Genomic DNA, 27,297 nt, shown 5'->3' with positions numbered 1-27,297 from the left:
ATCTCTTCCACACTTACTCACTCTGCTTTTCTGGATAGAGTGAATTTATCCATCACCAATCTGCATCAGAGCCCTTGCCTCTAATGACTCACATCTGCCAGAACTATTTATCTGCCTGTTGCCTTTGTAAACACCTGACCTTATGGAAGCTGAGACTGCTAACGGAAAGTTAGCAGTTTAGTAAAGTAAAGTTTCCTGTGGAGTCTTGGGTGTTGTTGGCTGCTGGGAAAGTGGTGGAAAGACTAAATGAGTAATACTCTGTAATCCTGAACAACTGGTTCCTCTGACAAGGTTCTGAACCAGCAGAGTTGCTTACAGGCTTACAGGTGTAAAACTGACTGTGAGAAGGGACTTGCTCAAAACCACGTGACCAGTCATCTTTCTATATATAACTCCTATTGATAGACTTGTTTTTTTTTTCCCCACAGTCCTCCCATCCTTCCTAAAAACTCCCCGAGACAGCACCATCCGCACGGGCCACACCGCCAGGCTGGAGTGTGCTGCCGAGGGCCACCCTGCGCCTCAGATCGCCTGGCAGAAGGATGGAGGAACGGATTTCCCGGCAGCCCGCGAGCGCAGAATGCATGTCAAGCCCGACGACGACGTTTTCTTCATCATGGACGTCAAGCCAGAGGACATGGGCGTGTACAGCTGCACTGCCAAAAACACGGCAGGCACCATCTCTGCCAATGCCACCCTCACCGTGCTGGGTAAGAGCAGATCTGGGACCTGCTTAAAAGCTAAACTGACCTGTTGTTTAACCGACCTATGTTGAGTGCAACACACTGTTGATCGTATTCCCACAAATAGCCAGCAGCTCGTCAGTCAGATGGGAATGTCCGAAGCTGCAGAATGAGAGGCTTTATATTTTTCCTTTCTCTGCAGCTGTGGTCTTGCTGCAGGTCAGGGGCCATAGGTCACAGTTGGAGGTCAAAGGGGGATGGTGGGTGAGAGGGGGGACTCACAGAGGGGTGTTTGTCAGGCATTCCCACCCCCCTTGTCTTTCTTGGTGGGAGGGACTGTCATGGCTGCTTCACTGCAGGCCTCAGTGCCTCCAGTTTATTGGCTGTTTTACACTGTTAAATCAAACAAAACGGAACTGCTCTCCTATAGCCATCTCAACACATAGATCATCTTTGTCCTTTGTCTTTGAACTGAGCAAAGCAGTCCCTTGTTGGGCAGAGCTAAAAAAAAGGTGTGTGTGGGGGGGGTCTTGGCTCGTAACAACAGAATATGCCTCATGAGTTCCCCTAAAGAGTTCATAACGCACAGATTCTATATTTGACTAGTCAGGCTGGTATTTTGCAGACATATTTGCATAAGTTACACAAGGAGGGTGCTAATGTATTCAAGAGTGCTACAGTAAATATTCAAGCAGCCAACCGTGCTTCTGCAGTGAATCTGTCACGTCTGGGTTTGGGAAACGGGGGAGAAGACGAGAGGAAGGGGGGTGGTGGCTGCTGCTGAGGGGCCCCTGTCTGGAAAAGAGTGGTAGAGGAGAAAAATGGGACCCACAGAAGAACAGAAATGGTTGTTCAGGAGAAGGCTAACAAGCGGGATTTAGAGAATAGAAATGCTGGAGGACGGAAGGAGAGAGGGGGGGGGGGTAGACTGGCATGTGAAGTGGGTTAAGTGAGAGCTCATAATCTGTGTATGTCCCACTGTGAGGGGAAGTGCTCAGTATCAGAGATCAGAGGGGAGGCCTACCTTAATACACACACACACACACACACACACACACACAAACACAGCTCAGTGTCCTCCATTCAACAAACAAAAAACAGGGGAAGTGTACAGTTGTCAGGTGTCAGAATTTGTGAGACATGACATAAGATTTTTGCAGTTGGATCTTAACCTCAGAACATCACAGTGGGCTCTGTATATCAGCTGATCACCAGAAACCCACAGTATGCAATGGATAGTGTGACCAGATAGATCTGTACTGTAGCACAAACCTCCCAAATCAAACAAGAGCAGTAACATGATACAAATAAATCTGAATAGGATCCCTGTCAACCCTGCCCTCCACAGAAACCCCTCACCTGGCCCAGGAGCTGGAGGACCGCAGCGTGGTGGTGGGGGACACGGTGGCTCTGCAGTGTAAAGCCCAGGGCAGCCCGCCTCCTCGCATCACGTGGCTGCGCAACGACCAGCCACTGCGCCCCTCCGACAGACACCACTTCACCCCAGGGAACAAGCTGCTGGTCATCAACTCGGCCTCGTTGGAGGACGCCGGCCGCTACACCTGCCTCATGTCCAACACGCTGGGCACGGAGCGCGCCCACAGCCAGCTGGTGGTGACGCAGCGCCGCAGCCCGTGCGCCCCACCGCCGGGGCCCAGCACCGTGACTATAGGGATCATCGTCATCGCCGTGGTGACAAGCATTGTGATGACGTCACTGGTGTGGGTCTGCATCATCTACCAGACCAAGAAGAAGAGTGAGGAGTGCAGTGTCACTAACACGGGTGAGTTGTCCTTCCTACAATGGGTTGTGGATGGTAGTGGTGTTGATTTACACCCCCGCCCTAATTTTTTTCGATTTTGCCTCCTACAGATGAAACAATAGTGCCTCCGGATGTTCCCAGCTACCTCTCGTCTCAGGGCACTCTGTCAGAGCGGCAGGATGTGTGTATCCGCGTGGAGGCCGCCGGTGGACTCCAGCCTAACGGGCACGTTATAGACCACACAGGTACCAGACATGAATCTCCGCTCTGTCTTCCTAATGTTTGTGCTTCGCAGCAGTTTCTGCCATCTTCCAAAGTTAGTGCATGTCTATGAAAGGTGCTGTTTATGATGAATCAGAAGTATAGAGCGGACGTCCAAACCACAGTGCTGACACACACCCCCCTCACGCCTGTAGGCTTCGATGGTGCAGTGCTGTGCACTGATTGCATGGAGAGCGGCAACAGCTACTGCAGGGATTCTGACTACCTGGGCTATGGTTTTGGTCCCTCCGGGGCCATGGAGTACCAACAGCACGCTCACCACCACGACCCCGGTCCACACACGGCGCCGTTGTGCAACAGGACACCCAACGGGATCCGGAAGGACATTCAAGGATCCACACACCCGAAAAACCACAATACGTTACAACTGAATCAACACGATAGTGAAGGTGAGAAGATCTGAGTGCAAATGCAGCTGCGACGGTTCCAGTCGTCTTCTTACAAACAGAGGCTGCTTTTTTAAAGGAATCACATTTATCAAGTGATACCTTTTTAGAAACTATCAGGCTTTCAAGAGCTTGTCGAGGCAAACGCCTCTTTGTCGATTGGCTCCTGCTGCACCAGCGTCTGACAGTGCATCAGCGCTGCATGCCCAGAGCCCCTCAGGATATCTCTGTAAAAGCACCAACGAGTTCTCTGCTGCTCTCTGTGCTCCTGGAGTTGCAGGTCCAGGCCTGTTCTTGGGTTCAGATTCTCTTAGCATAGAGTAATACCAGAGGAATTGCCCTCCAGATTCCACTTCTCACTTCCACATGTTGACGCAGCCCTATGCACACATTCCACACGCCTGTGTCCTAAAGCTGAATTCATCCTATGTTAACTTTGCTCAATACCAATCCCACCTCTGTCTCTTTCTCGTTCAGCGAGCAGAGCGGGACAGACGCTGACCTGCTCCCCATCACAGGAAGACTCCTTCCACAAGCCTGTGAAGCTGGTGGGCGTGGCGAGCCGCGGCTACGGCGGCAGCGACTGCCAGCCTGAGCTTCGGCAGACGCTGCTGACCAACGGACACGCCCTCCGAGCCTCTCCGCACGAGAGCGCCCCGTTAAGGAGAGCCAGCGATTAGCAGCCGCTCCATCCAGCACGGAACGTGGACTTGCAGTCGCTGGGTGGGATTTCTATTTAATGATTTTTTTTCTTGCACTGGGAATTAAAACTGCTACCTCATATCGAGGCGAACTGTCCTGAAGCCTCCTGAATGTAGACTGACAGGAGGAGGGGAGCGGCGGGGGAGATCCGGAGTGTGAAGATGGAGCTTGTGTGGGTGGCGTCCCATCTGAGCGTATAGGCTGTACATAGTTAAAAACCTTCCTTTGGGAGGTGACCAGTAAAATTTCTAGCTCCAAACAATGTGACTTGCATTTTGAAGCATGTAAATGTAGGGAATGATGTACAGTGTATGTATGTACAGGATACAAAAAGAAAAAAATCTACATTTGGACATTTGACTGTACATAAGAGTTTTCCTATATTATATATTATATAACTTTTACAGAAGAGTATTTGAATTTATGTGCATGACAAAGAAAGGAGTGATGGTATTTTTATTGTTCTTCAAAAGCCTTTTTACAGCTTCTGCCGACATTCAGCTGCAGTGCCTTATTGCATGATCAAGGAGAACTCAACTTGTAATAGCATATGTCATCCAGATACTGGTACGCTCTTCACAGCAAACCAAACACTTGGTAGCACTTGAATGTTTTTTTTTTTGGGGGGGGGGGGACAAACTATGTCAATTATGGCCTTTAAGAAACACACCTCACACTCATTGTTGTTGTATGAAGGAAGAGCTCTGGTGTGAATTCATCTGGTACGACGGATGCGACAAAAGCACTTTTTAAACCCGCTTCATAACCCTGCAGATACGGGATGTTTGCAAATAGGAGGCATTCTGTACCATTAAGGCTCTTCTACCCCAAAGCTGCTCTGTTCTAGTTGGGTGAAAGGATTCTTCTTGTACTTAAGTTCAACAAAGGGTATTAAGCACACATTTGCAACCCAGTGTGTTCAAACCTCTGCAACCGGCTCAACCCTTAACATCTGATTGGCAAATCTCCCAATTACACAATTCTTACGCTTTGAACACAAAATGGGGAGAATCGGGGAGAGTGATGTTGTTTTACTGCTGTAATGTGCCTCAACATCCAAGAAGAAAGCGGCCAGTATTTCGCCCTCAGCACCACATTGTACCCCCTGAACTTCCTCATCAGTGAAATATTGTTTTGTGCTCAAGGTCACTAAGGGTGAGGCTTCGTGCTGTGAACAGTTGGAAAGTTTGTGAACCAATCCAGCAAGATTATTGCAGTCTGACGCTCTGTGAAGGGTCACAGTCCCTGCGTGCGCTGGGCCACATCCATGTGTGTCCACATTACCTGTTCATAGCACCCATCACACCGGCTCGACCAACCAGCAGGTCACCAGGTCCCAGTGTAGCGTATAAAGGGAAGAGGGGCAGCGGGGTGCGGCTCATGTTCTGGGTAATTTATTGAAACTGAGAATGTTGTACCAACGTTAAAGCTAAAACAGTGAAGTGTCTAGTAAATCACATTTTGCTATTGTTCCAAGTACAGTGTGTGTGTGTTTTTTGAACAAACGTATCACAAACGGCTGAGTTAGCATTTAGCTCAGCTCACATGTCACAGTGGTTATGGAGAAGCCATCAAGACCTTGATCTTCAAAGCAGTCGAGGAGCTTGTGCCTGGACCTTGGACGGACACACACACACACACACACACACACACACACACACACACACACACACACACACACACAGCTAATATTCCAAGCAGGAATGTCTCCTGGCTCCCTGAAGCTCCAAAGATGGCGACTGTTTAAAATATTTGCTCCTGAGTCAGAGCTGACTCAGGGTCAGAGGCTGACCAGAATGTGCATTCCAGATGGATGTTTGTCACCGGATGATTGACGTGCCCCCGTCTGCGGCCGCCACCAATCACACTCCGGCCATTGTTGTCCAACAGCCTGGTGACAAGCAGCATGACAAGCGCTCCCACCTGTGAGGCCATCCGTCTCCTCTGCCCCCGCCAGGATTTACCTCAGTGAAGGACACCACTGTGGGCGAACTGTTCCTGGATATGTCATTTAGATAATCCTTCTTCAATTAGATGCAGAGGAGTGATTTGTTAATCTTTTAATACTTCTTCTTGGATAGTTTTTACTTTTATTCGTGGACAGTGGAGAACAAAGCCTCTTTTTACTGCTACACAGAAGAACCAAATGCTTGAATCCTTGGAAAATCCATTTATATAATGTATAATAACTTTAAGTTTGATTGTACAATCAAATATTTTTCAATGATCTAATAAAACTATTTGACAAAAAGACCTTGAAGCTATACCCTAAACAGCAATACAAAGGTGTCTACAAGACACCAGGGGCCCGCAATAAAACTACAGCCCTGTTAATTTAAGAGTGTTTTGCTGATGGAGACACCTTCGGTCTAAAGATGAAGTTTTTAAAAGTAGATGAGCTCACTTGTGCTCTGGTGGGAACGTAACGGTGATGGGATCTGTTCCTGTGGCTCCCCGGCGGGTCTTTAAAAAGGCTGAACTGGCTTCACAGAGGAGAACGTCTGAATAAAAGACAAGTGATCATGGAGGGATGTAAAGGAAAACCACACTCTGTAAAAAGATGGGTTTAATCCCACAACTCATTCATTCATTCATACACGTCACAGTAAACATGCTCCACAGTTCGTGCTGTGCGACAGGTCCATGTATCTACACTGGGTCTGGCCCTTGCTCCAGGCGCCGGGTGTTTCCTTGCGTCTCGGGGAGCAGGACCACATGGCGCCCTGCTGGGCCTCGGCCGGGTCGGATCCGAACGGAGTCAGAGACGCTGCAGCAAAGAGCTGCGGACCTTCTCGTAGGTTCCCAGGAAGATGAAGCCGCCCAGGCTGATGAAGGTCATCCTGGGGACGCTGCCTGCAAACAGCCTGCAGCAAAAGAAAACAAGGAGCAGTGTTGGTTAAGTCCTGACCGCTCGTTTCTGTCCTGTTTTCTGAGCTCTGGTGTTCAGTTGTCTCCAAACAAGTTGTGCTTGTTCCTCCGGCCTTTTCTCACCGCGGAGCTAATTTTCACACGCGTGCGAGCGATTGCTGTGCAAATTCCTCAATTGAGAAATCTGACGGTGGACGCTGAAATTCGTCGTTGGTGGGGTTTATTTTCACAGGGGGCCTCGAAAACAAGCAGGGAAGCTGTGCGTGAAGAGGAGCTGGACCTCCACTCATCCGCAACAAGGAAGAGTCCTGACTAAACTCACAGAGAAAACAAACGTGTTGAGCGGTGACATGAAGGAACATGAGGAGAGCCAGGGTTTCCACCCATCATGGACACATCTGAGCCTCGCGTTGAGCGGCGCCACGGGACAGAGTAGGATTTCTTCTTTTATTTTGAAAACTCCTGCTTCCTGCTGCAGCTTTAACTGTCTCCATGGAGAAGTGGGGGGGGCGGAGCCAGGGGCCGCTCACACCGGACCGCTCCCGATCACCGATCGACGCCATGCGCGGGTGACCTCACGGCGTCCGGGGGCCGAGGGCCCGACGGGAGGCCGTGTTGATGCACATGGGGTCCAGGTCGCAGCGAGCGGGGCCCACGGAGAAGCTGCTGACGTTGCAGGGGTCAGAGGATGTGACGGGCCATGAGAGAGCGCCCGTCTCCCAAGGACCCCCCCCCCACACACAGCTGCTTTTGGAATCAGGCTCCGAGCCCCCACCCCAGGGCCCCCCTGGATCTCTCGCCCCGCTCGCTCCCTCTCTCTCTGCGTGACTGATGGCCAGATGACATCTACACATGTCCGTCCGTCCATTCCTCCCGCTGCAGCGTCGCCCCCCTCAGCTGGCTCAGGTGTTCGGGGATTTCTTCTGCGTCTCATTTTCTTGCTGCGTCATCCCCTTCGCAGACACGTGCTCACCTCGTCCCATCGTCTGTCTTTTCGTGTCTCTCGCTCCTTATTTTTCCATTTCTCCGTCTGTCTTTCTCATCGTGTATTTGCCTACCGACACCTTCCGCCTGCCAATACGCCCCCGCGCTCACATGCGCCGGCCCAATCCAAGCCAGATGTAACTGATGGAGTCCCTACAGAGTGTGTGTGTGTGTGTGTGTGTGTGTAGCTGCCTACAGTACGTAGACTAAATGTCTGTCTGCAGTAATCGTGTGTGCAGGTCTGCGTTAGTACTTGTGTTTCTGTCCATTTTCATTTTCATAAAACTTTTGAAATAATACAAACTTTGGTTTGGAACATCTTGAATACAAATATGTCAAACACAACGTCCACAAGAAAATGAAACAGCATTTGAAAAACCTTGTGGGCGAGTCCCGTTTTTTTTTTTTGGCTTAGGATTCTAGTACAGAAGGGAAATCGAAGGCACCTGTCAGAAACGTACAGCCCACTGGGCTTGACGCAGGCAAACAGCAGGCGCTTGGACGGGAAAAATGAGATGTGCAGGATTTATACACAATCACCCAACAAAATTGGCTCACACTTACTATCAGACTCAAATGTCCACTCACACAAGCAGTAAACCTCGCTGGGCGTCTCGCACATCCTGTTACCTCCTAAAAGAGAGGGAGTGTGTGTCTGGTTCCTCCAAATAAACGTGGAGGCACTAGTCAGACACTGTGTTCCTGGAATAATATCATAATATCAAACACGCATGCGCGTCTGTTCGCGCCTCGCCACATGGGCATGTGAGCGGAGAGAGAGGAACCAGTCTGAGCAGCTGGACGGCCACCGGGCAGCGTAGACACAACACCACGCGAGCGCCGCACCGCGCGGAGCAGCGCGAGGAGTGGACTCATTTAAACTCGGCGCTCTTGTTTTGTCTCGGATCTGGGCCGGCGTTACACTTCCTGTCCGGGCTCAGGCCCACCTGTGTCCGACCCCCCCCCCCCCCCCCCCCATAACTACGAACCAGCACGTCTCCGTCCTGGTGACCGAACACACTGCACCAGGCGCCGTCATCTGTCGCCTGAGGTCAGAGGTCACAGAGCTCTCAGAACCAGCCACTGCACCCCACCACTGTCCGCCCAGGACGCCGGCGGCACCGCGGAGGTGAAAAGTGCTCCGGGTCCTGCACCTCAGTTCTAACGGTGAAGATCAAAGAGGGCCGACGCCGTAAAGGCATAATTAGGGTTCACCGCAATGAGCCACGCTCGGCTTTGTTGCTGTGCGCGTGCAGCACAAACCGTGTCATTTGTTTACTTTTCCTCCGTTTGGGTTTACATAAAGCACGGAGCAGACGCGGCCTGAGGGACCGGTTGCCAATTAGCTTTGTTTTGACGTGATTCTTGGTGCAGTTCTTCCTTTCCTTGTGTGGCTCGCGGTGGGGGGGGCTCTCTGCGAGCCCACGGTCTCTGGGGCACAGCACACACATGGAAGCACTTTAGAGCTTCACTACACAGCAATTGGGCCTATTACCATAATTACAGCTTTAAAGCTCCAGCAATTTGTATCAGGCATGCACCAGCGAAACCAGCAGGCCTTTGGCCCCACAGAACAACAGCCCCCCCCCTTACTTTCTACACACTCGCCTTTGTCTGCGCTTTTCATTCTCTCCCAGTCTTTCGCCTCCTTCTCCACCTTTTCCTTCGGTATCAGGGGACAGAGAGCGTTTCAGGAGTCTGCTCTGTTGTAAATATTATGACCCTAGCTGTTATTCATTATAGCGGAGCAGACGTGCTGAGCAAGACAGAGAAGCCGGGCAGCTTGTAGGGAGCCGCTCTCGGCTCATGTTAAGTACAAAAGTCAAATGCTCTGTTCCGCTGATTAGATTCCAGCACTGGAGCCTGAGTGACCACTGGTGCAACGTTAGGCAAATAATCGCCGACCATCAATGTCGAGGTGCATCTTAAGCAAGTGACGGGTGCTTATTGGTCATAACAGGCCAGTGAATCGGCCCCTGCAGCATCTTAATAGAAAATAAAAAGGCTTTGGTTCCGCAACTGGCTCCGTAGTGAAGTCGCTCACCCAGAGAGGCCTCTGCTCCTCCACACGTCGTACAGCACCAGGGGGATGTTGCCGCTCGCTGTGGTCGACCCGGCCTAAAGACGGAGAGAGAGAAAACAGAGGTGTGATGAAGGATGAATCATCTCCTTCGTTTCCTGCACCCTGTTTAGTCTTCCTCCAACCCCCACCCTCCTCCTCCTCCTCCCTTTCATTCCTGCGGCGCGGCCACTGCTCCTGTTCCTGGACAGCTGTGTCAGCGCAGGTGACACGTCTAACACCCACCCAGGCATCCACGGGGGGAGGAGGGGGGAGGGGGTCTCTCCCACCCAAAAAACACTCTCAACAAGATCCCCTTGTCTTCCACCGCACCCATCAGTCTGGAGCTTGTATTTACATAATACAGCCGAGCTGGATGAAGAGGTTTTAATCCATCAGAGCTGCAGGAGAGGGACAGTCACACACACACACACACACACACACACACACACACACACACACACACACACACACACACACACACACACACACACACACACACACACACAGCAGCGTAGGAGGCCGGCAGCAGCAGCGGTGAGTCCGCTGCACAACGCCGCTTCTTTATTCGCGTCGCCTCCTCCGCTGCTTCGCAGAGGAAACCGAGGTGACAGGTTCCAACAGCCACGTTTCCTCCCTTTCATCCAGTCCAAACTGTCCACACGCATCAACGCCGGCCCTGCTCTGTCTGTCTGTCTCCATTTCACCCTCCTGCCTGGACTTGTCCTGCTTCACTGCTGAGACTTTGAGTTCTTGCAAAAATAAAAAATAAAAATGCCAGGGAAAGTATGAGTGCTTCAGGCTCAGCGCTTTAAAATGTCACCACCTAATTCTGAAAATAAAAAGCTGCTTTTCTTATAAATCGGTTCGTTTTTTAACATCACGTCTGCTGCCTCCAGCTTTAGTCAGGCAGGTGTGAATGCTATAAACAAAGACAACTTTAAACATTTATTTTCTTAAATGAACAAAATGCAGTGAATGAACAAAATACAAATCTAAATCAAATCAATATTTGGTGTAACTACTTTTTGCCTTCAACACAGCAGCAAAGTCAGGGATTTTGTAGGATTATGTTCAGTACTGTAGTATCATCAAACAATTATAGCAAACAGGTGCTAATGACCTTCAGGATCATAGTTAGTTAGTTCTCCCAACGAGCGAGTTCCTTCAAAAACTGTGTGCATTCACTGCATTTTGTTAATTTAGGACAATAAATGTTGAACACTTCCTTTTTTTTTCATGAACGAGCAGATTTCATGAATCTGCTCGTGTTGTTGGGTCGTCACAGGTTCAGATGAGGCCCGTGCCCAGCTCACCTGCGGCGCCGCCAGCGCATCGAAGCCTTGGCCTTATAAAGTGATGGCTGCGGGTCCGTGAGCTGGTGCTGAATTACAGCAGCTGCGTTTCGAACGATGTTTACAGGAAGCGTTCGTACCGAGCCGTTCCATCGTGAGCCAACGGCTTCTCGCAAAAGATCAAGACCGATTGTTCTGTTAATTCCGCTATTTCATTAGTTATGTTGGGGGGGGGGGGGGGGGGGGGGGGGGGGGGGGGGGTCTCCTTCAAGGACATGCGCGCGTGTGTGTTTGTGTGTGTGTGTGTGTGTGTGTGTGTGCGCGTGTTCACTTTATACACACACCGAGGGTAGTGAGTGAAGCCAGACTTAGTGCTGGAACGAGCCAGAGAGGAGAGAGGAAGAGAAGGGACACCACTAGACGGGGGAGGGGGAAGGATGGGGGGGGGGCGGGTGCTGTAGTGGATGGACAAGGTAGAGAGGGACACCGGCCTGCTGGTCCACCTCCGCCTCGAGATGGAAATTCTTCTGGAGGAGCAACGAGTCCTTCACTCCAACACTAACCATGTGCACAAACATGTCTCTCGGACACTGTCCACAGTCCCCCGTGCGATGATGGATGTGTGTGTACGCCTCACCGCTGTCCCGGCGCTACCTCGGCACCGCTCCGTCCCGCTGACACTGTTGAGATTTGCTCGGGCCGCGGGCCTGTTCAGCCCCCTGCCTGCGAGGCATCACCTGACAGCAGTGTTTAAAAGCCGCTGCCAGAAAAGGTGGCGCGAGTGCGTGTGTGTGTGTGTGTGTGTGTGTGTGTGTGTGTGTGTGTGTACCTTTGCGAGCATGATCCTGGTCTTCGCCACATCAAGAGGAGTGGTAACAAACGCTGCCACCGCACCTTCAGGGAAAAAAAATAAAAGACACACATGCAGCTTTAGTGGAGTGAAAACACAAAACCTCTCTATCCTCCCAGCAGAGTCTTTAAATATTAAAAATAAAACCATAAAAATGTCCAATTACTTAACCGCAGTTACAGTAACGTATTAAACCGGCAATAAACAGATGAAGGCCTGGCCCTTCACCCCGTCGCTTACATAAAAATGATAATTATCCCTGTCGAAGACCTTTCTCCATTATTAGACCACAAAAACCAGACGGACACAGCTGAACTCCCACCACCTCCTCCCTGTTAGTGTCTCATCCAGCCCTCGACCCCCCCACACACATGCACAGTAACACACACTCACACACACACCTGCATGTACACACAGGCCTGCAAGCAGATACAAAAACATACGCATACCTTGACCTTCAAGGTGAAGTGACACAGTTAACGTCCATGTGGGCCAGAGGAGCAGTGTGTGCGGGTGACATCAGCGTCTATATTTTCATAGAGTAGATTCTAGACTTCTCTTATTCGGGCAAATAGTCAACGACAAAGTGCAAAGTGATGCGAGGAAAGTCCGACTAGTAGTTCTGACGTTAAAACGTGGCAGTGTCGCGATTCAACGCAGGTTATGGGCGTAGCTATTGAGGCGTAGCTATTGAGGATGATTAGATGAGCCTGTGTGAGCATTTCCTGTGTCAAACAGATTAAGCATGGGTGAAAGAGAGAAGCTGCGAGATGTGTCTGAAACTCGAGGATCCCTCATGGACCCAAGCTCCGCTGCTCCCCCGCTCCCCCGGCTCTAACTCATGACCTCGTTTCCCTTCCTCCTGTTCACTCAGATCATCTTTAATGTCCCTAATTACCCTTTATAGTGAGTGTTTGGTTTATGTAGACTGCTTGACTGGGGCCAGCGTACACCTTTGGACAGTATGTATCCATATAAAGGTTCAACGTTATCATCAAGATCTCTGCTAATCTGAAAAGAAAAAACCATGTGACAGCACGAAACTTGTTTCCCACACACTAATCACTCTGTCCCTTATCTGCCGAGTCCCTTCGGGTCTTTTAACTCCGCATGTCTCAGTCCGTCACCCACTCTCCCATATCGCCTGCCTCCCCTTGCTCTTCCTGTATTCTGGTTTCTTCCTCCCACCAGTGGACTGAAGCCAGGTGGAGTGGAGCTGAGCCATGTCTCGGCTCCTTGGGTTCTGTGTCCTCATCTCTTCTAGCTCCATCCCTCCGTCGCCCCCGGGGCTGCTAGCCTCTATCTTCCTGTGCTGTCTGGCGCGTTGTTGTGCTGCAAGAATTATCGACTGAAAGTTCTAACCGTGCTCCATGGACCGGCTGAAATGTCTGTTTTTATTGTGGTTTCTTCATCTTCGTTGACAAAAAGGTGAGGACTTGGTGGAAAGACAAAAATAACACTATTTCATTTGAGCCACAATACTAAATACTAAATAAATGTGGTTTGGTTTAAATACAATTTTGGTTAAAATAAAATTAAAACAGGAGAGGAGGGAAAAAAAAGATCAAGATGCCTTAGTCAAGATGATTTAGTTAAAACACTGATTTATTGTTTACCAAGCCTCCTCCAGCAGGAAGGTGTACGGAGGACGTAGGCGAACAATCCCAACCTCATTTAGGAAAACAGTAGGAAGGCGAGATCACACAACACCTCCGGGGCTTGTTTGGAGAAGGTTTAGGGGTGTCTGTCACAGTCACATGACTTAGCAAACCTCTGGAGGGATGACTGCAGAATGGAAACAGGGAGAATGCTGGTTGGAGGCCACTGGAGGACTGGGCCCAGACTCCTCAGTAACGCTTGCAGGAGTCACTGTTGGATGGACCCACTTAAAACTAGATGTTCATTACCTTTCTGGTACACAGGCTCCTGAGCCTTCACGTTGAGTTGGAACTTAAAGATAAGAAACGTAAACCTGTATGAGTCCCAGTCTGAGTCCATGTTTCCCAAGCTCTCTTTTCATCTGGTGCTTTTCACTTCCCTTGTTCATCTTCTTTTCACTCTGTTCCCTTTCTTCTCTTTCTCTCCTTTCTTACTTCCTCTCTCCTAAACAACTTCAGGCCCCAGTGATCAGGGAGGTCACACAGCTGCAGGGGCCTTTACCCGGGAACCATCCCTCCTTTCTTCCCCCCTACTCCACTTGTCCTTCTTTTCCTTCTGCGCTCATCCCGGCTCAGATAAGTCTGTATGTATTTCATTGGCTAAAGGGCTTGAAAAATGTGTATTCCTATCAAGACAACAAAGCACAATCATGTATTAGTTCCACCTTGCCTGCTGATCAGCTGCGCAGGTGAGGATGTGATTCGCCGGCTGAGCTCACTTCTTTGGAATCCAACATGTCTGTGTCTTGGGGTGAACTTCTTTTGCCCTCCTGGCCATTTGTTCACCCATCCATGCACCCATTCACTCCTCCATCTATCTATTCATCCATCCATCCATTCCACCATCCCGTCTTACACCCCCGCCCCATCCACTCCCCTCCCAAAGCAGCATATAATCCCCTGCACCTGCAAAAGCTCCGCACACTGCAGCCTGCCAAGAGTAGAGCGTGTGACCTTGCCTCCACGACCACAGAGTCTGGGAGAGAGAGAGAGAGCGAGAGAGAGAGAGAGAGAGAGGTACAAGAGGAGGATGAAAGCAGCAGGAAAAGTAGAGAGAAACAGGAGAGAGAGAGAAGACTGGAGTTAGCGCAGATATCAGACACATTGGAAACACATTGTGAACCCTGGTCTGGTCTGGGGTCCAGACCCACGGCTGGGAACCGGCTCGTCCGGCTATTTTTGTGTTGGCTTTTGCTCCCCGGTGATGTCATGCTACTCGTTGGCCAAGAACTGGAACAGGACAAGAGAGAGGCCGGAGAAGACGCTGCAGATCTCCCACCATTGTGCTAAAACGTTTGCGTTGAACCTGAAATGTGTCGCCAAGTGCGTGTTCACTGGTGTTACGTCACCCAACAACCAAGTCAACTTCAAATTCTCTACGTATTTGAAGCCTAATGTAGCTCATTCATTGTCCACATGCAGCTACACTGTCTGAAACCTTCATCAGCACCGAGCACTTGTCTCCACTGACTGAACAGACGTGAGAAGTATGAGAAGTAGCCATTTGTGTTTGTGCAACACCTGACGGCATGACGGCGAATGCACGAGCTGTGCTACTGAGATCCAGTGGCAGTGAGCTACACGTTGGTTGGAGCTCAGGACGGGAGCCGGTCGCTCCGAGGCTGTGACGCAGCTGGGTGCTGCAAGGTACCACTATGTCTTAGTGGGAGCAATTCAGCAACAGCATGGAGCTATTACTAATATTTTCTTTGCCTGCACCGCCCCCCCTCGCGAGTTAAATCTGTTACACGTTATCTCATTTCCCACTTATCTCACGCGCACACGTGGACAATGCAAAAAAAAAAAATGTGCGCAAACTTTCACGCACGCAAACAAGAAACAAAACAGGGCAAAGGAGAGGAGGACGAGCAGCGGCCGCGATCGGGCTCCGGGTGCGTCATGTGTGTTCTATTAGAGGGCGGATTAAAACGGAGATTTCCTCCTCCACATCAAAGGCCTCGAGGCGAGGGAGATCCCGCTCCGTCTCACTCCCTGCACCTCATGAATACATAATAGAGGCCAAACCTGGGAAAACACACCCCGTGGCCCGTGGACCCGGGGGTCAGGGTCTGACGCTGCACCTGGACCACTTCCTGCCGCTTAGAGCTGTGCCGTCCGTTCCGATCCGACCCGCGCGCATCGGTACCGAGCTCTTTCCGCCGGCTCGAATTCTCCGGATTGTTTGTGGCTCCGTATTGGTGTTCAATCGCAACCTAGAAGTGTTACACCCTCCTGTTTTGCTAATGTTGTTTTTGAGGTCGGAGCAGATGGGCCAGACTGTGCAGCCGCTGTTGGGAAAAACAACCGAGCGAGAGGAAAAAAAAAAAAGAACCCACAACATTGTGAAATTTAATGTGTGAAAGACGAGCCAGGATTATTCACATGGATATTGGAATCTGGTGTGAGAATACATTCAATTCAGATTTGCGGCGAGCAGCGCGCGCCTCTCTGACATAACTCTGGAGCCAACCTCTCCGGTCGCTCCCAGGAAGCCGAGGACCAGTTGACCCTGACGCGCCTCGCGGCAGGACTCGTCCGCTGCCATTTGCACCGACGCCCTGCAGCCTTCGCTTGGCTTTCTCTGCCGGCAGCTGTGTTGGCTCGGTGCGAAATAAAGACCGAGCTCGGGCCGTAACTCAGCGTATCACCGTCCCACGAAGCAAATGGTGCCACACACGTCCAGCCTTTCCAATTCCTCCGCTCAGGCACTTTGTGATACTAGAGGACATCATTCTGGTCTGAGCGTCTCGGTGACCCCCCCCCCCTTCGGCCTCTGCCACTGTAACTAGGGAGACACCTCTTTAGCCATTCAAAGCGCTGTGGTAGAAGCGAGGAGCAGAGGAGAGGTCCAGATTCCAGCAGCTCCGCCAACGGACGGGTCCAGATGGCCGGGGAGAGGGGCCCTTTTGATGGAGGGGGGGACAAAGAGACACTTGTGGACGTCGGCGTCCGGCCCGCGTGCGCCGCATTGTCCGCGCCGGCTCGGCCGTTGGCTCCCAACGCCGCTGGAATGCGCGGCCGCATCGGCCCCATCGCGCCCTCAAGACATGATGTCACTGCGACGAAACGCGGCCTCCTCCAGAGAGAGATCGCTCTCTGTGCGCTTTTTCCGCGACCGGACAACGACAAAGAGGGAGAAAGGAGGAGAGGCGAGAAGGACGTGCGCAGGGAGGGAAACGCTTCTGAGGGATTCTTTGGTGGCAGTTGTGATCGCACCGTTAAATTGGGGCGTAAAGTCCCATTTTCGCCGCCGCAGAGTACGGGGGAATGCAACGCGAGCCTGCTGTAAATGTGTCAGAGCGCAACCACACTAGTATAACTTTACTGCAGATTTACCACCGAGAGCAATTACTGTAAATGATGGCACAGAATGGGGGAGAGCGGGGGAGATGAGGTGGGGATGAGAATTCAGAATAAAGGGAAGACAAATATTTACAGAAAGCGCTGCAACGTACCTTTAAATACTCCCAAAGGGGAAACTGCACCAGAGAGAACGGGATCTGGAAAACACAGGAGAGAGAGTTTTGAATAATCAGAACGTTGTGAATCCGGAGGTTCGCGCTTTGTCTTTACCCTCCGATGCCCATCTCCGCTCCACCTCGCTTAGATGCTGGTGATTAATGAATTAGACAGGCTGTGGTCTGGCAGTCTTTAATGGAGGGATGGACGGTTGGTAGGAGCAAACCTGGGTTGCCAGTAGCAACGGGGAGGTGGAAAGCGATGGTCATGCCAAGGTGAGGGGCGAGTGACACATAGTCAGACCACACACACACACACACACACACACACACACACACACACACACACACACACACACACACACACACACACACACACACACACACACACACACACACACACACACACACACACACACACAGCACAAAAATGGGCACACAAAAAATAAACACACACACTCGCTAAAGACCCACACACCCATATCCTGTCATCAATGGTGGAGCGGGACAGGAAGGAAGAGAGGGAACAAAAACAGAACCAGAGGGGGAAATAAATAAATTGACACTTGGCCGTGTCATCGGTCTTTGATCGCAGCAACAAGAGGATCATTCATGCATCTGCCGCCGCCGCCTCCGACGCGTTCAATCAGACCAGGCACATGTGCGAAGCCGGACCGGTCCAGCGCCGACGCAGCCGGAGCACAGAGACGATGCACAGCCTGTGTTTACGCCACGTAATGAGCTTATTAGGCCGAATGAAGTGAGCTCATATAAACAAGTGGGTCGGCAGCAGACTGACCTGAAGGGCGTCTGATGCCGTAAGACTTTCTAATGAATCGCAACAAAAGAAAAGACACAAAGCTGTGAGAAGACGTGGAAATTGGATTGAGCCAGTTGCACCGGTTGACGTGGGAACGGACGCTCATCAACAGACAAGAGCACAATGAACACATGAAACCTCTGAAATGATGTGGATGATTCTATGTCACGTGGTGGCTTCTTAAAGCAGGAGCAGAGCCGAAGCGTGACCTGTAAGCCAAAACATGTAAATGCTTGTATGTGTGTGGCAGACAGACGGGCTCTGATGCTCGTATCAGGAGCGACTGATCCAGAAGTGGTGCGCGACTTGATTTAACGCACGCTGGGTGGAATGTGTTTAAACGTGCGTACAAACGCGCGCGAGCAGCAAACGTGGAGCGTCTGGAAAAAACATGTGGTCTGATTAAAATTTATAAGTCGTTCAAAGCTGAAAGGGAGCAGACACACACACACACACACACACACACACACACACACACACACACACACACACACACACAGACACACGTGCGCTGCACACACACACACACACACGTGCGCTGCACACCTGGCGGAATTAGCATCTGTGTTTGTTTGAGTTTGGAAATCAAATGTACACAGCACAGGAACATGGAACTCGTCACGGCCGTGTTGTTATTTCGGGTCCTCAGATGCTTTCCATCCCGTTTCCCCGGCGACGAACTCAAACGTTTGAACTTTAAGTTATGAGGAGACATAATAAATCCCGTAGATGAATTCGAAATGAGCCACCCAGCTCACCTTCTCTTCCAGCTGCGCATAAACATCCCCAGCATAAAACAAAGCCCAGGTCTATTCGGTGCAGCTGAACAGGGCGGAGGGTGCGACGCGTTACCGTCTGTGGTATCGACTTGCAGTTCTTGTGTCACTGCTCTGACTTGTAATAAAAACACATGCAAGGTTTCTGAAAACAGCCCGAGGGGCCGAGAGCATCGGTTTCTTGTTGTTGTTGTGAAGAGTGTGTGTGGTTGTTGTTGGGGGAACCGTTGCATAACCACCAAAAAGTTATCAAAAATAATCAGCTAAATTAGTATTTGATTAGAATTTAACCTATTACATGTACACAAGAAATTAAGGGCCATGTAGGAAAAAATCTAAAGAAAGTATCTGATTAAATGGGACAATGAAGGGTCAAACTGGATCCATTAGGAATCCGGTAATTCAAATCTAGACCAACAGGATAGTATTTCAAAATAAAAGTTCTTTTTTTTAATAAATGGGTCAAATATTATACAACCTTTTAGGCAACTTGAAACAGTATGATTACGTCCCATTCTAACGGGAAATCGTACAACACACGGTACAGACTGATGCTTTACGCCTGGTGACATGAAACATAAGTCAGGGTTTATCGATAATAACTTTTAGTGGCAGCTAAGACGCCACTGATGAACTTAATCAGAGGGAGAAGACGCTGTCTGGCAGATGCCTGGCTGAGCTAGCTCGCACTAACAGAGGCCTGTGCTAATGCAGGAACCTGACACAGGCAGCTGCTCGGGTGACTGCTGACGTACATTATTGAAATTATTTAGAAAACACTGGATTTCATTGTGAATGTGTCACTGGATGCACCTGGTTGTAATTCAGTTCAGTTATATGTATATAACGATATCTTTTTTTTATTTATTGTATTCATTATTTAATTACAACAGGGAGGTTGGTAGTTCTAGTCCAGCCTCTGGCACGGTGACTTCTGCTCCTCCTTTGTCTCTAAAACTACATAATCCAAGCGTCCGAGTCGTTCCGTAATCGCGCCGTGCGCCTTTTTTGCGTGACTCACGCCGAGCTGCAGCTCTGGAACTTGGCCCGCGGGCTAAAAGCCGTGTTCCAGGAGCATCTGCTCCCAGAGCCCGCAAGCATCCGTGTCATCCAGCCGGCCTCCGGGGACCGGATTCCGCTGCTCGGGAGCGCGTCTCGCACGGACCCGCGCCTCCGCTGCGACTGTCGGGGAGCGAGTGTATTACACGAATACGGCGGCCGGCGTGTCGTTCTGCTGACAGTGCTCTCGTGTGCCAACTGCGTCGGCGCTAACTTTATTAGCATTCAGCGGGGCTCTGGGCTGTCACAGGCCCTTAGCCTCTCAGCGGAGGGCAGGAAAAACACATGTCAAAATATATTCACGTTGAGCCTGATTGCAGGCAAGCGAGTTGGCTGCAATTTGACAAATGACTTTTAATAGGTCAGCCTGCGGCTTCTGCATATTGATGAGCGATTCAATGGAGAGAGAGAGAGAGAGAGAGAGAGGGCGAGCGAGCAGGCCGATGCACAGACGGGCGAAGAATCCGATGAGAGGTGACTGCCGCAATGCTGTTCAGCCTCTCACCCACAGTAGCTTGTAAACCGCGCGCTGCTCAAGTTCAGTTCACACGCACCTCTCTCCCAATTCATAAAAAGATCGGCTCGTCCACGAGAGATTTCTGATCCATCGCGTTTAATAAATGGGACAAACATCCTAGAACCTCGCAGCTCCAGCTGTGTGCTGACACAGACCAGACAATGAATTGACCCGATGACGGCGTTACATGAAGGATTATGGGATGACTGATGGTTCAAGAATCTTTCGCTGAGGCACATACGTGTCTGGACCAAATCAACTGGCAATCCATCTGAAGTTCGTTAAAACCTGTTGGTGCTGAAGAATTCATCATCTGGGAAACATCGATATCTGTTTTTAATTTCATGTCAACGCACTGAATATTTATTGTGATAGTTCAGTTGAGACATTCATGTACACTGGTGAACGGACAGTTCGTTGGACCCGTCACCCATTTATGGCTGATCAGATTATTACCCACCTTCTGAAAACTTCATATAAAACAATAAATTTTACCTAAACAATATACTCGATGAGACCGTCAAGATACAAATAACTCTATTCTGAAAACCACCACTCGCACTCAGTCAAAACAATGTGGTGCAATCTTGAACCCAGTAACTTGCGTAGTCACTCTGCTCCATTCCTGCCCCCAGATGTGGAACAAATGAACACATGATTCATGAGCCAGGGACGTTTCTGGAGCCTCTGTTAGTACTTGATACTGAATGACTAATCCAATTCAATTTTACAAAAACCTAAACCTAAACCAGTAGATTTGGAATTCTCAAATTGAATTTAAATGTTCAAAAGGGAAGAGAAGAGAAAGGCAGATGGAAGTCAGATGGTAAAGTTATCAGCAGCAGCCTGATTCAAAGCGAATAAGATCACTATGCGATCAAAAGACACACGCACGCGCGCACGCACGCACGCGCACGCGCACACGCACACGCACACGCACACGCACACACACACACACACACACACACACACACACACACACACACACACACACACACACACACACACACACACACACACACACACACACACACACAATTGTAAGTCCACATTTATTACCTGCTAATGCAACAGGGCTGCAAGGTAGACTCCTGTGCCAAAACCATACAACACATTCAGACACACCCACATTCCATCTGCTGCGTGACACAAGGGCATTTAGAGAAACCGACTGTTGCGACTCGCTGATAACAAACAGACAACAATCAGAGTTTAATGAGTTGAAAGCTGATCGGGTCATTAATCACGGCGTCGGATCAGTAGGTGGTGTTGGACCCGTCTATATGCTACTGGGCCAACTTTGAACTGGAGTCTTTAGAAAGTCACCGAGCGGGAAGAGGACGGACCTGTTAGACAGTTCAGTGGACAATGTGGATGCATATGTGAAAACAATGTATGCACGCGAGGCAAAGAGCAAAGAAAGACGGCCCCGGAAGAAGACGGAGGTCAGAGGAGTAAGAACAAGCAACACACAAACAGACAGGCCTGTAATTTAATCAAGCATGACACTGGATGTGTTTATTATTTTACTAGTTTACTTTTAATAAGATCATTGTGTCACATGTTAGCGTTTAACAACTTAAACGATGCAAAGGTCTCATTCCACAAATCTATTAAGTCACTATTTATAAGTAAGAATTGAGGAAAAAGAACAAAACTTTGTTCTTAAAAAAAAAACAAAAAACAAAAAAACGAGACGGTTTCAGAAGCCTGTTTAATCTGTGCCAACGTCCTCGTCGCTGCTGCCGTTTTAACTGCCAACATGACGCGCACTTTCCTGTGCGGCTCCGTGTTGTGTCACCGAACACCGGCCCCACGCTGCGCACGCACATGTGAGCTCATGTCACACCTAGTTACGGCCGTGGCAGAGGTTACACCTGGCAGTGACGCAGCACACAGGCCCCCAGTGTGTGTGTGTGTGTGTGTGTGTGTGTGTGTGTGTGTGTGTGTGTGTGTGTGTGTAGCACCTAAATACACCTCCGGGACAGAGGGGTTCAGGGCCTTTTAAATAAATAAACAAACACATAAATAAAGTCAATCAATAGAAGGAGCCTGATCCGGCTCTCTGGGCCTCTGGCTTCATAAGAGAGGCCTGAGGGAGGGAGGGGGAGGAAGGAGGCGATGAAGAAGGGCAGAGAGAGAGAGAGAGTGAGCGAGCGAGAAGGTTGGATTACGTCTCTCCTGGTGGCTGTATCGCGTCGGTTAGAGAAAGCCAGGGTCTGCTCTCACGGTTACAGAAAACAGGCCCCGAAGTGCTGTCTGAGTTCAAGCGCACGCACAAACACACACCTGTCTTCACACTCCCCTGAGGCACGCTTCACACAAATCACACACCAAAGCTAAACCTACAACGCACACACAGAGCACAACCCACCAACCCCCCCCTAAACCTCAATTTGTCACAGGTTAGGGAGCGTCGGCGGCCGAGCGCTGTAGGGCCCACGCTGAGGAGATGAGGAGATGAGGAGATGAGGAGCTGAAGAGATGAGGAGATGAGGAGATGAGGAGCTGAAGAGATGAGGAGATGAGGAGATGAGGAGATGAGGAGCTGATGAGATGAGGAGATGAGGAGAGGAGGAGCTCACAGCCTGAAGGCCATCACTCATCCCCAACTGAAGGCCAGAACTACAGTGAGCGACTGCGCCTGCTGAGGAATTCCACCTGACATTTTTTAATGCCAAGGGCGCAGCTATACGTGTGTGTGTGCGTGTGTGTGTGTGTGTGTGTGTGTGTGTTAAGGAGTGCTTTGCGCGCCGGCACTTCTTCCGTGAGCCTATCAAATCACAGCTGGCTCCGGTTCCCATAAGGGGCTTCAGCCCGGCAAATGTCAGCACAGGGCCGCAATATTCCTGACAAATTAAGACTTGTTCGGAGGTGGAAGGGAGAGAGAAAGCGAGAGGAGGAGAAACAGTGAACTGGCAAAGATTCAACAGAGTAATTCCATCGACATGAGAGAAATGCTTCCCAGAAACTGAATAATATTTACATTGTGGTGATTTTTTTGTCCTCCTCCCACCTGTGTGCAGCTTCAAAATGCAGCAGCAGAGTGGCAACCAAACACACACACATGCACGCGCACGCACACACATGCACACACACACACACACTAGATGTGGAATGAAACCTGCTGCTCAATTGCAGCGCCACAGTCAAAGTCCTTGTTCCGGATGAGCCACCGATGATTCTCAGTGATTCTACGAATACGCTACAGGAGACGGTGGGTAAAAAAGATTTTTTTTATTTTTTATTTTCCCGGACACATCACCAATATCATAATACTCTGTGTGTGAGTGAGTGTGTCTCAAAATGCAGGTCCTGTGGTGCTAAACTTGGTTCGACAGCCACAGCAGAGATGCGAGAGTTTCCCTTTAAAGGAAACAGAGCAAAGTAGAGTAAAGCAGGAAAGAAGGTGCTGAATAAGGCTGCTTGCCTTTATATCTCCAGCATAGCATAGCATGGCGCGCGCACACACACACCTTCATGAAGAGCACACATGGTCAAAGAGCACAAACTCAAACACACACGCTATGTTCTCTGGGAGCGATGCCCACAGCAATAAAACATGGACCAGATTCATTCCAGCTAACCAATCATTGCCTGAAGGCCAACTGAAATGTTTCTCTCCTCCTCCTCTCTCACGCACACACACAGACACACACAGACACACACGCACACTTATCAGCTGGGAATCAGATAAGCACAACAGCAGCACAGCTGGAAATAACAGGATCTCCTAGTGAGAGAAGCATATACTGGCAGTGACGCAACTGGTTTAAGAACTCACGCACGATTCTGTCAAACAAATCCATTTATGGGCCCGATCAATCCGTTACAGGCCCAAAACAAAAGGCGGCACAGCAGAACGCTGAGACACGCTATTTATTAGTGGATTTCAGAATGCTGGTTAAAAAAAAAAAAAAAAAAAAAAAAAAAGCTTCTCACAAAACTTGATTGATTTTCCATTAAGTTGTGCAGGACTCAGTCTTTAGTCCCATCAGACGGGACATGAGGTCGAAGGATCAGCCTGACAGAACCTGGTTGTTCACCACGTTCAGGTGGCCTCTCCTTCTCACACAGTTCAATTAGTTCATGTTCATCAGTTCACAATTCGCTGCCGTTTTATTGGACTTTTTTTAATACCTTCTGAGCAAACAGTGGAAAAAGTGAACAATAAAATAAGGGTCCACAGCCGCCGTCTCAGCTCGGCAGCGCTGAATTATGAATTGGTTTGAACCCGTCACCTCTGCCGAGGCTGAGTTAGGTAAATGCCTGCGGTGCGGGTGACACTCTAGATTTCTCTCCTCCATTGGACATTAAGAAGTGACATCATAGCGTGACCCTTGACCTTCAGATGCTCTGCTCCAGATGCAGGCAGGTCTTAAGTGCTGCTGCCAGCGAAATTACTGTGGCTGAGGAAACGGGCTCGGTGGGGGGTGGGCAGGGGGTGTTGGTGATGGGGGGGGGGGGGTTACAGGTGCTGTTTCCACTTATGTAAGAGAATAAAAAAAGACAACCATTGAATGACTTGCTTTCGTACAAGACAAGTCGCTAAAGACTGAACTGGACACGTCTATAAACCCAGAAATGACCCGTGAGGCGGGTTTTCGGAGCAACGAGCCTTCGCTTCCCTTTAAAGGAGCAGCGGCGCGGATTAACCTCTAATTGCCGGGTGCTTCCCGCGTCTGGCGCGCTGCTGATTTACCGTCGCCTCCGCTCCCTTCGGCTGCCTTTCAAGTCCTGTCACTCACGGATGAAGTGAAAATAAGAGCGCGCTGTGATTTGCATCTTGACTGACAGGCGGGATAACGAATGAAAGGCTGCTGTAAACCTGGACTGCAGTCACGGCTGCCGTTACGTTCTCACTTCAAGGCTCAGGCTCCAGGTGAGCAGGTGTCCAGGACGCGCCGCCGCCTGGGAGCCGTGCGTCACCCCCACTCCTCCAACATACGGGAGCGTTGTCTTGACACTTGACTTCCAAACCGCCGCTGTCCCCTATTCCCCTCCATTCCAGAACCCCCCCCCCCCCCCCCCCCTCCGGGCCGACGGGGCTGAACGTTATTAGAAACACATGCGGAGTAACGACATTTTTTTCTGCATGGACTGAGACAAACATGCAGAAAGTTGTGGGAAGTGAACGGGGCCCGGAGAAACACGCGATCGCCTGACGCGCTGAGGGGAAGAGGCAGGAGCATGGCGCGCTGTCCAAAGAAACAACAGCGCTGTAGTTTTTCCTGGAAACACGTCTGGCTGCTCAAACTCGCAATAAGTCTCCGCGTAAAAACACAAACTCCCTGCGTGAGGACCTTCAGCCGCTATGATAGATTCTGGAGTTTACCGAAGGGCTCAACGGGGACAAATGCACTTAACATAAGTGTCTGATGCATGGGTCTCAGATGCACAGACTTCTAATGCATCATCCTCCACTGAGGAGCGCTTAGAACCCGGCACTGTCACGCGCAACGCTGGCACGAATGCCTCGATCCGACTGCAAAAGTCATCACTGCGACCGCTTACTGAGCACGGGTCAATCAGAACCGGGGACGGCGCCGTGCCCACGTGCAGTGCACGGCGGCGGCACGGGCCCAAAAAACCCGAGGTGCGATTCCGTCAACGTGAACGACGGAGATGCAGGTCGGCCGTTTGTCACTCAGAGTGACAGTGGGAGTAAACCATTAGTCCCTGGAGTGACGTGCGTGGTAAAGTGATAAAGATCATGCAGTGACGAAGAGGAATTACGCTCAGTAGCTCAGGGCTATCAGTCTTCTGGTGAGGGTCATCCTGACCTGCACGCCGCTCAGGAGGGGGCGGAAATCAAACAAATAGACAGATGTACTGCAAAAAGACAGAACCTGCGTGCATCCAGTCATGAAACAGCAAAGTCGCCAAAGAAACCATTCATTGGCCCTTTGTTCCCTCAGCACAGGCGTCACCTCCCACTAAGGATCACAAACGTGTCCCACAAATCCTGCCTCCGCACATGTGAGAGGAAACCAACACCTCCAGTGCTTCACACGGGGGCGTATGAACACATGGATCAGCGCGCATGCAGACAGGATACGAGAGCGATTCCCCTCACCGCCGCTCCAAACCTGCGTCAGGGGCCCAAAGGCGGCTCCCTTTCAGCGCAACGTGGTGATTTACCAAACATGCACGCTGGCACCGTCTGCAGATGGGTTCCGATACAGTAGAACGTGGGCTGAGTGCATGTAGCGAGCGTGTGTGCTGCAGTTCATCAGAGGATGCTCGCACGCACACACACAGTGTGTAGGACGCCGTCAGCTTCGCGATCTGTCCCTCCACAGCCCTCATACCACCACATCCCTAAATTATGATCTAAAAGCCCGTCTCAGGCTCGTTACTCAAACTCAAATTGGCGCAGTTTAGACCAAATCGGAGATCACCTCACAGTGCCTTACATCACAGAAATAAAGCGCTCCCATAAAAAAACCAGGGCCATGATTTTCAGTGTGGTGACTGCTGCTCATAAATGCCATAAAGCCGGATTGGTGGGCTGGTGGAGCACAGGCAGAGCAGAGGGGGGGCTAGTGGAATCATTCAGGTGCACGTGGGGCAGCGCTAATGTTAGCATGCCATCTAGAGGTGGAGCCCGGTATGACGCACACCGAGCTGCAGGTGTTCTGAAGGAGCTCCGAGCTGCGGATGCTGACAAAATGACAACAACAGCCAGACGACGATATACAATTAGTCCCCATCATGAGTACGCTCCTCCAGTGAATACAGATGAGCAGCGTGGCAACAGCTTAGTGTGTATCTGGATGATAGGACACGTGTACGCGAGAGTCCTGGACAAAGTCCTGCTAGTGTTAATTACAAAGTCCTCGCATCCACGGAGTGGAATAAAGTCATTTTTCACCCACACAACTTTAGTCGCCGCCGTTTGAATCGCATTGATTTCACGCTCTGTTTGGCTGAAACCCAAAAGGTGCCGACTCAGCAGACAACGTGGCAGCTTTTTATAAAGGAAGGCTCTACCGCACTAAAGATTAATGTGGAGCAAATTGGAAAAAAAGAAAAGATTGTAATGCCTGTTAGTCAATACTCCGCGCACAGTTCTGGTGGGAGTGTTTAAAAATCGACCACTAGATGAAACCCGTGCGGGTGGAGCCACAACAAGAAC

The 27,297-nt window shown here is 50.3% G+C and overlaps 2 protein-coding genes across 2 annotated transcripts in view; one reads left to right on the top strand and one right to left on the bottom strand.

The window, feature by feature from the left end:
• lrig1 (leucine-rich repeats and immunoglobulin-like domains 1) overlaps nt 1–5,291 on the top strand; it is a 29,621-nt gene extending 24,330 nt beyond the window's left edge. Inside the window, exons 14-18 of the mRNA XM_029150113.3 lie at nt 429–710; nt 2,032–2,466; nt 2,556–2,690; nt 2,862–3,116; nt 3,591–5,291. Of these exons, the coding sequence (XP_029005946.1) occupies nt 429–710; nt 2,032–2,466; nt 2,556–2,690; nt 2,862–3,116; nt 3,591–3,793 (1,310 nt within the window). The 3' untranslated portion in view covers nt 3,794–5,291. The remainder of the gene's footprint in view (nt 1–428; nt 711–2,031; nt 2,467–2,555; nt 2,691–2,861; nt 3,117–3,590) is intronic.
• A 1,072-nt stretch (nt 5,292–6,363) lies between these two features.
• The window catches only part of slc25a26 (solute carrier family 25 member 26), a 28,510-nt gene continuing 7,576 nt past the window's right edge, over nt 6,364–27,297 (bottom strand). The window contains exons 6-10 of the mRNA XM_029150114.3: nt 16,985–17,029; nt 14,436–14,505; nt 11,851–11,915; nt 9,712–9,785; nt 6,364–6,679 (exon numbers count right to left, since the gene is read on the bottom strand). Of these exons, the coding sequence (XP_029005947.1) occupies nt 6,574–6,679; nt 9,712–9,785; nt 11,851–11,915; nt 14,436–14,505; nt 16,985–17,029 (360 nt within the window). The 3' untranslated portion in view covers nt 6,364–6,573. The remainder of the gene's footprint in view (nt 6,680–9,711; nt 9,786–11,850; nt 11,916–14,435; nt 14,506–16,984; nt 17,030–27,297) is intronic.

The sequence above is a fragment of the Betta splendens genome, chromosome 5 (genome assembly GCF_900634795.4).
Source record: "Betta splendens chromosome 5, fBetSpl5.4, whole genome shotgun sequence".
Classification (NCBI taxonomy): Eukaryota; Metazoa; Chordata; class Actinopteri; order Anabantiformes; family Osphronemidae; genus Betta; species Betta splendens.
Note: the sequence above shows the minus strand (reverse complement) of the source record. Positions and strands in the feature narration are given on the sequence as shown.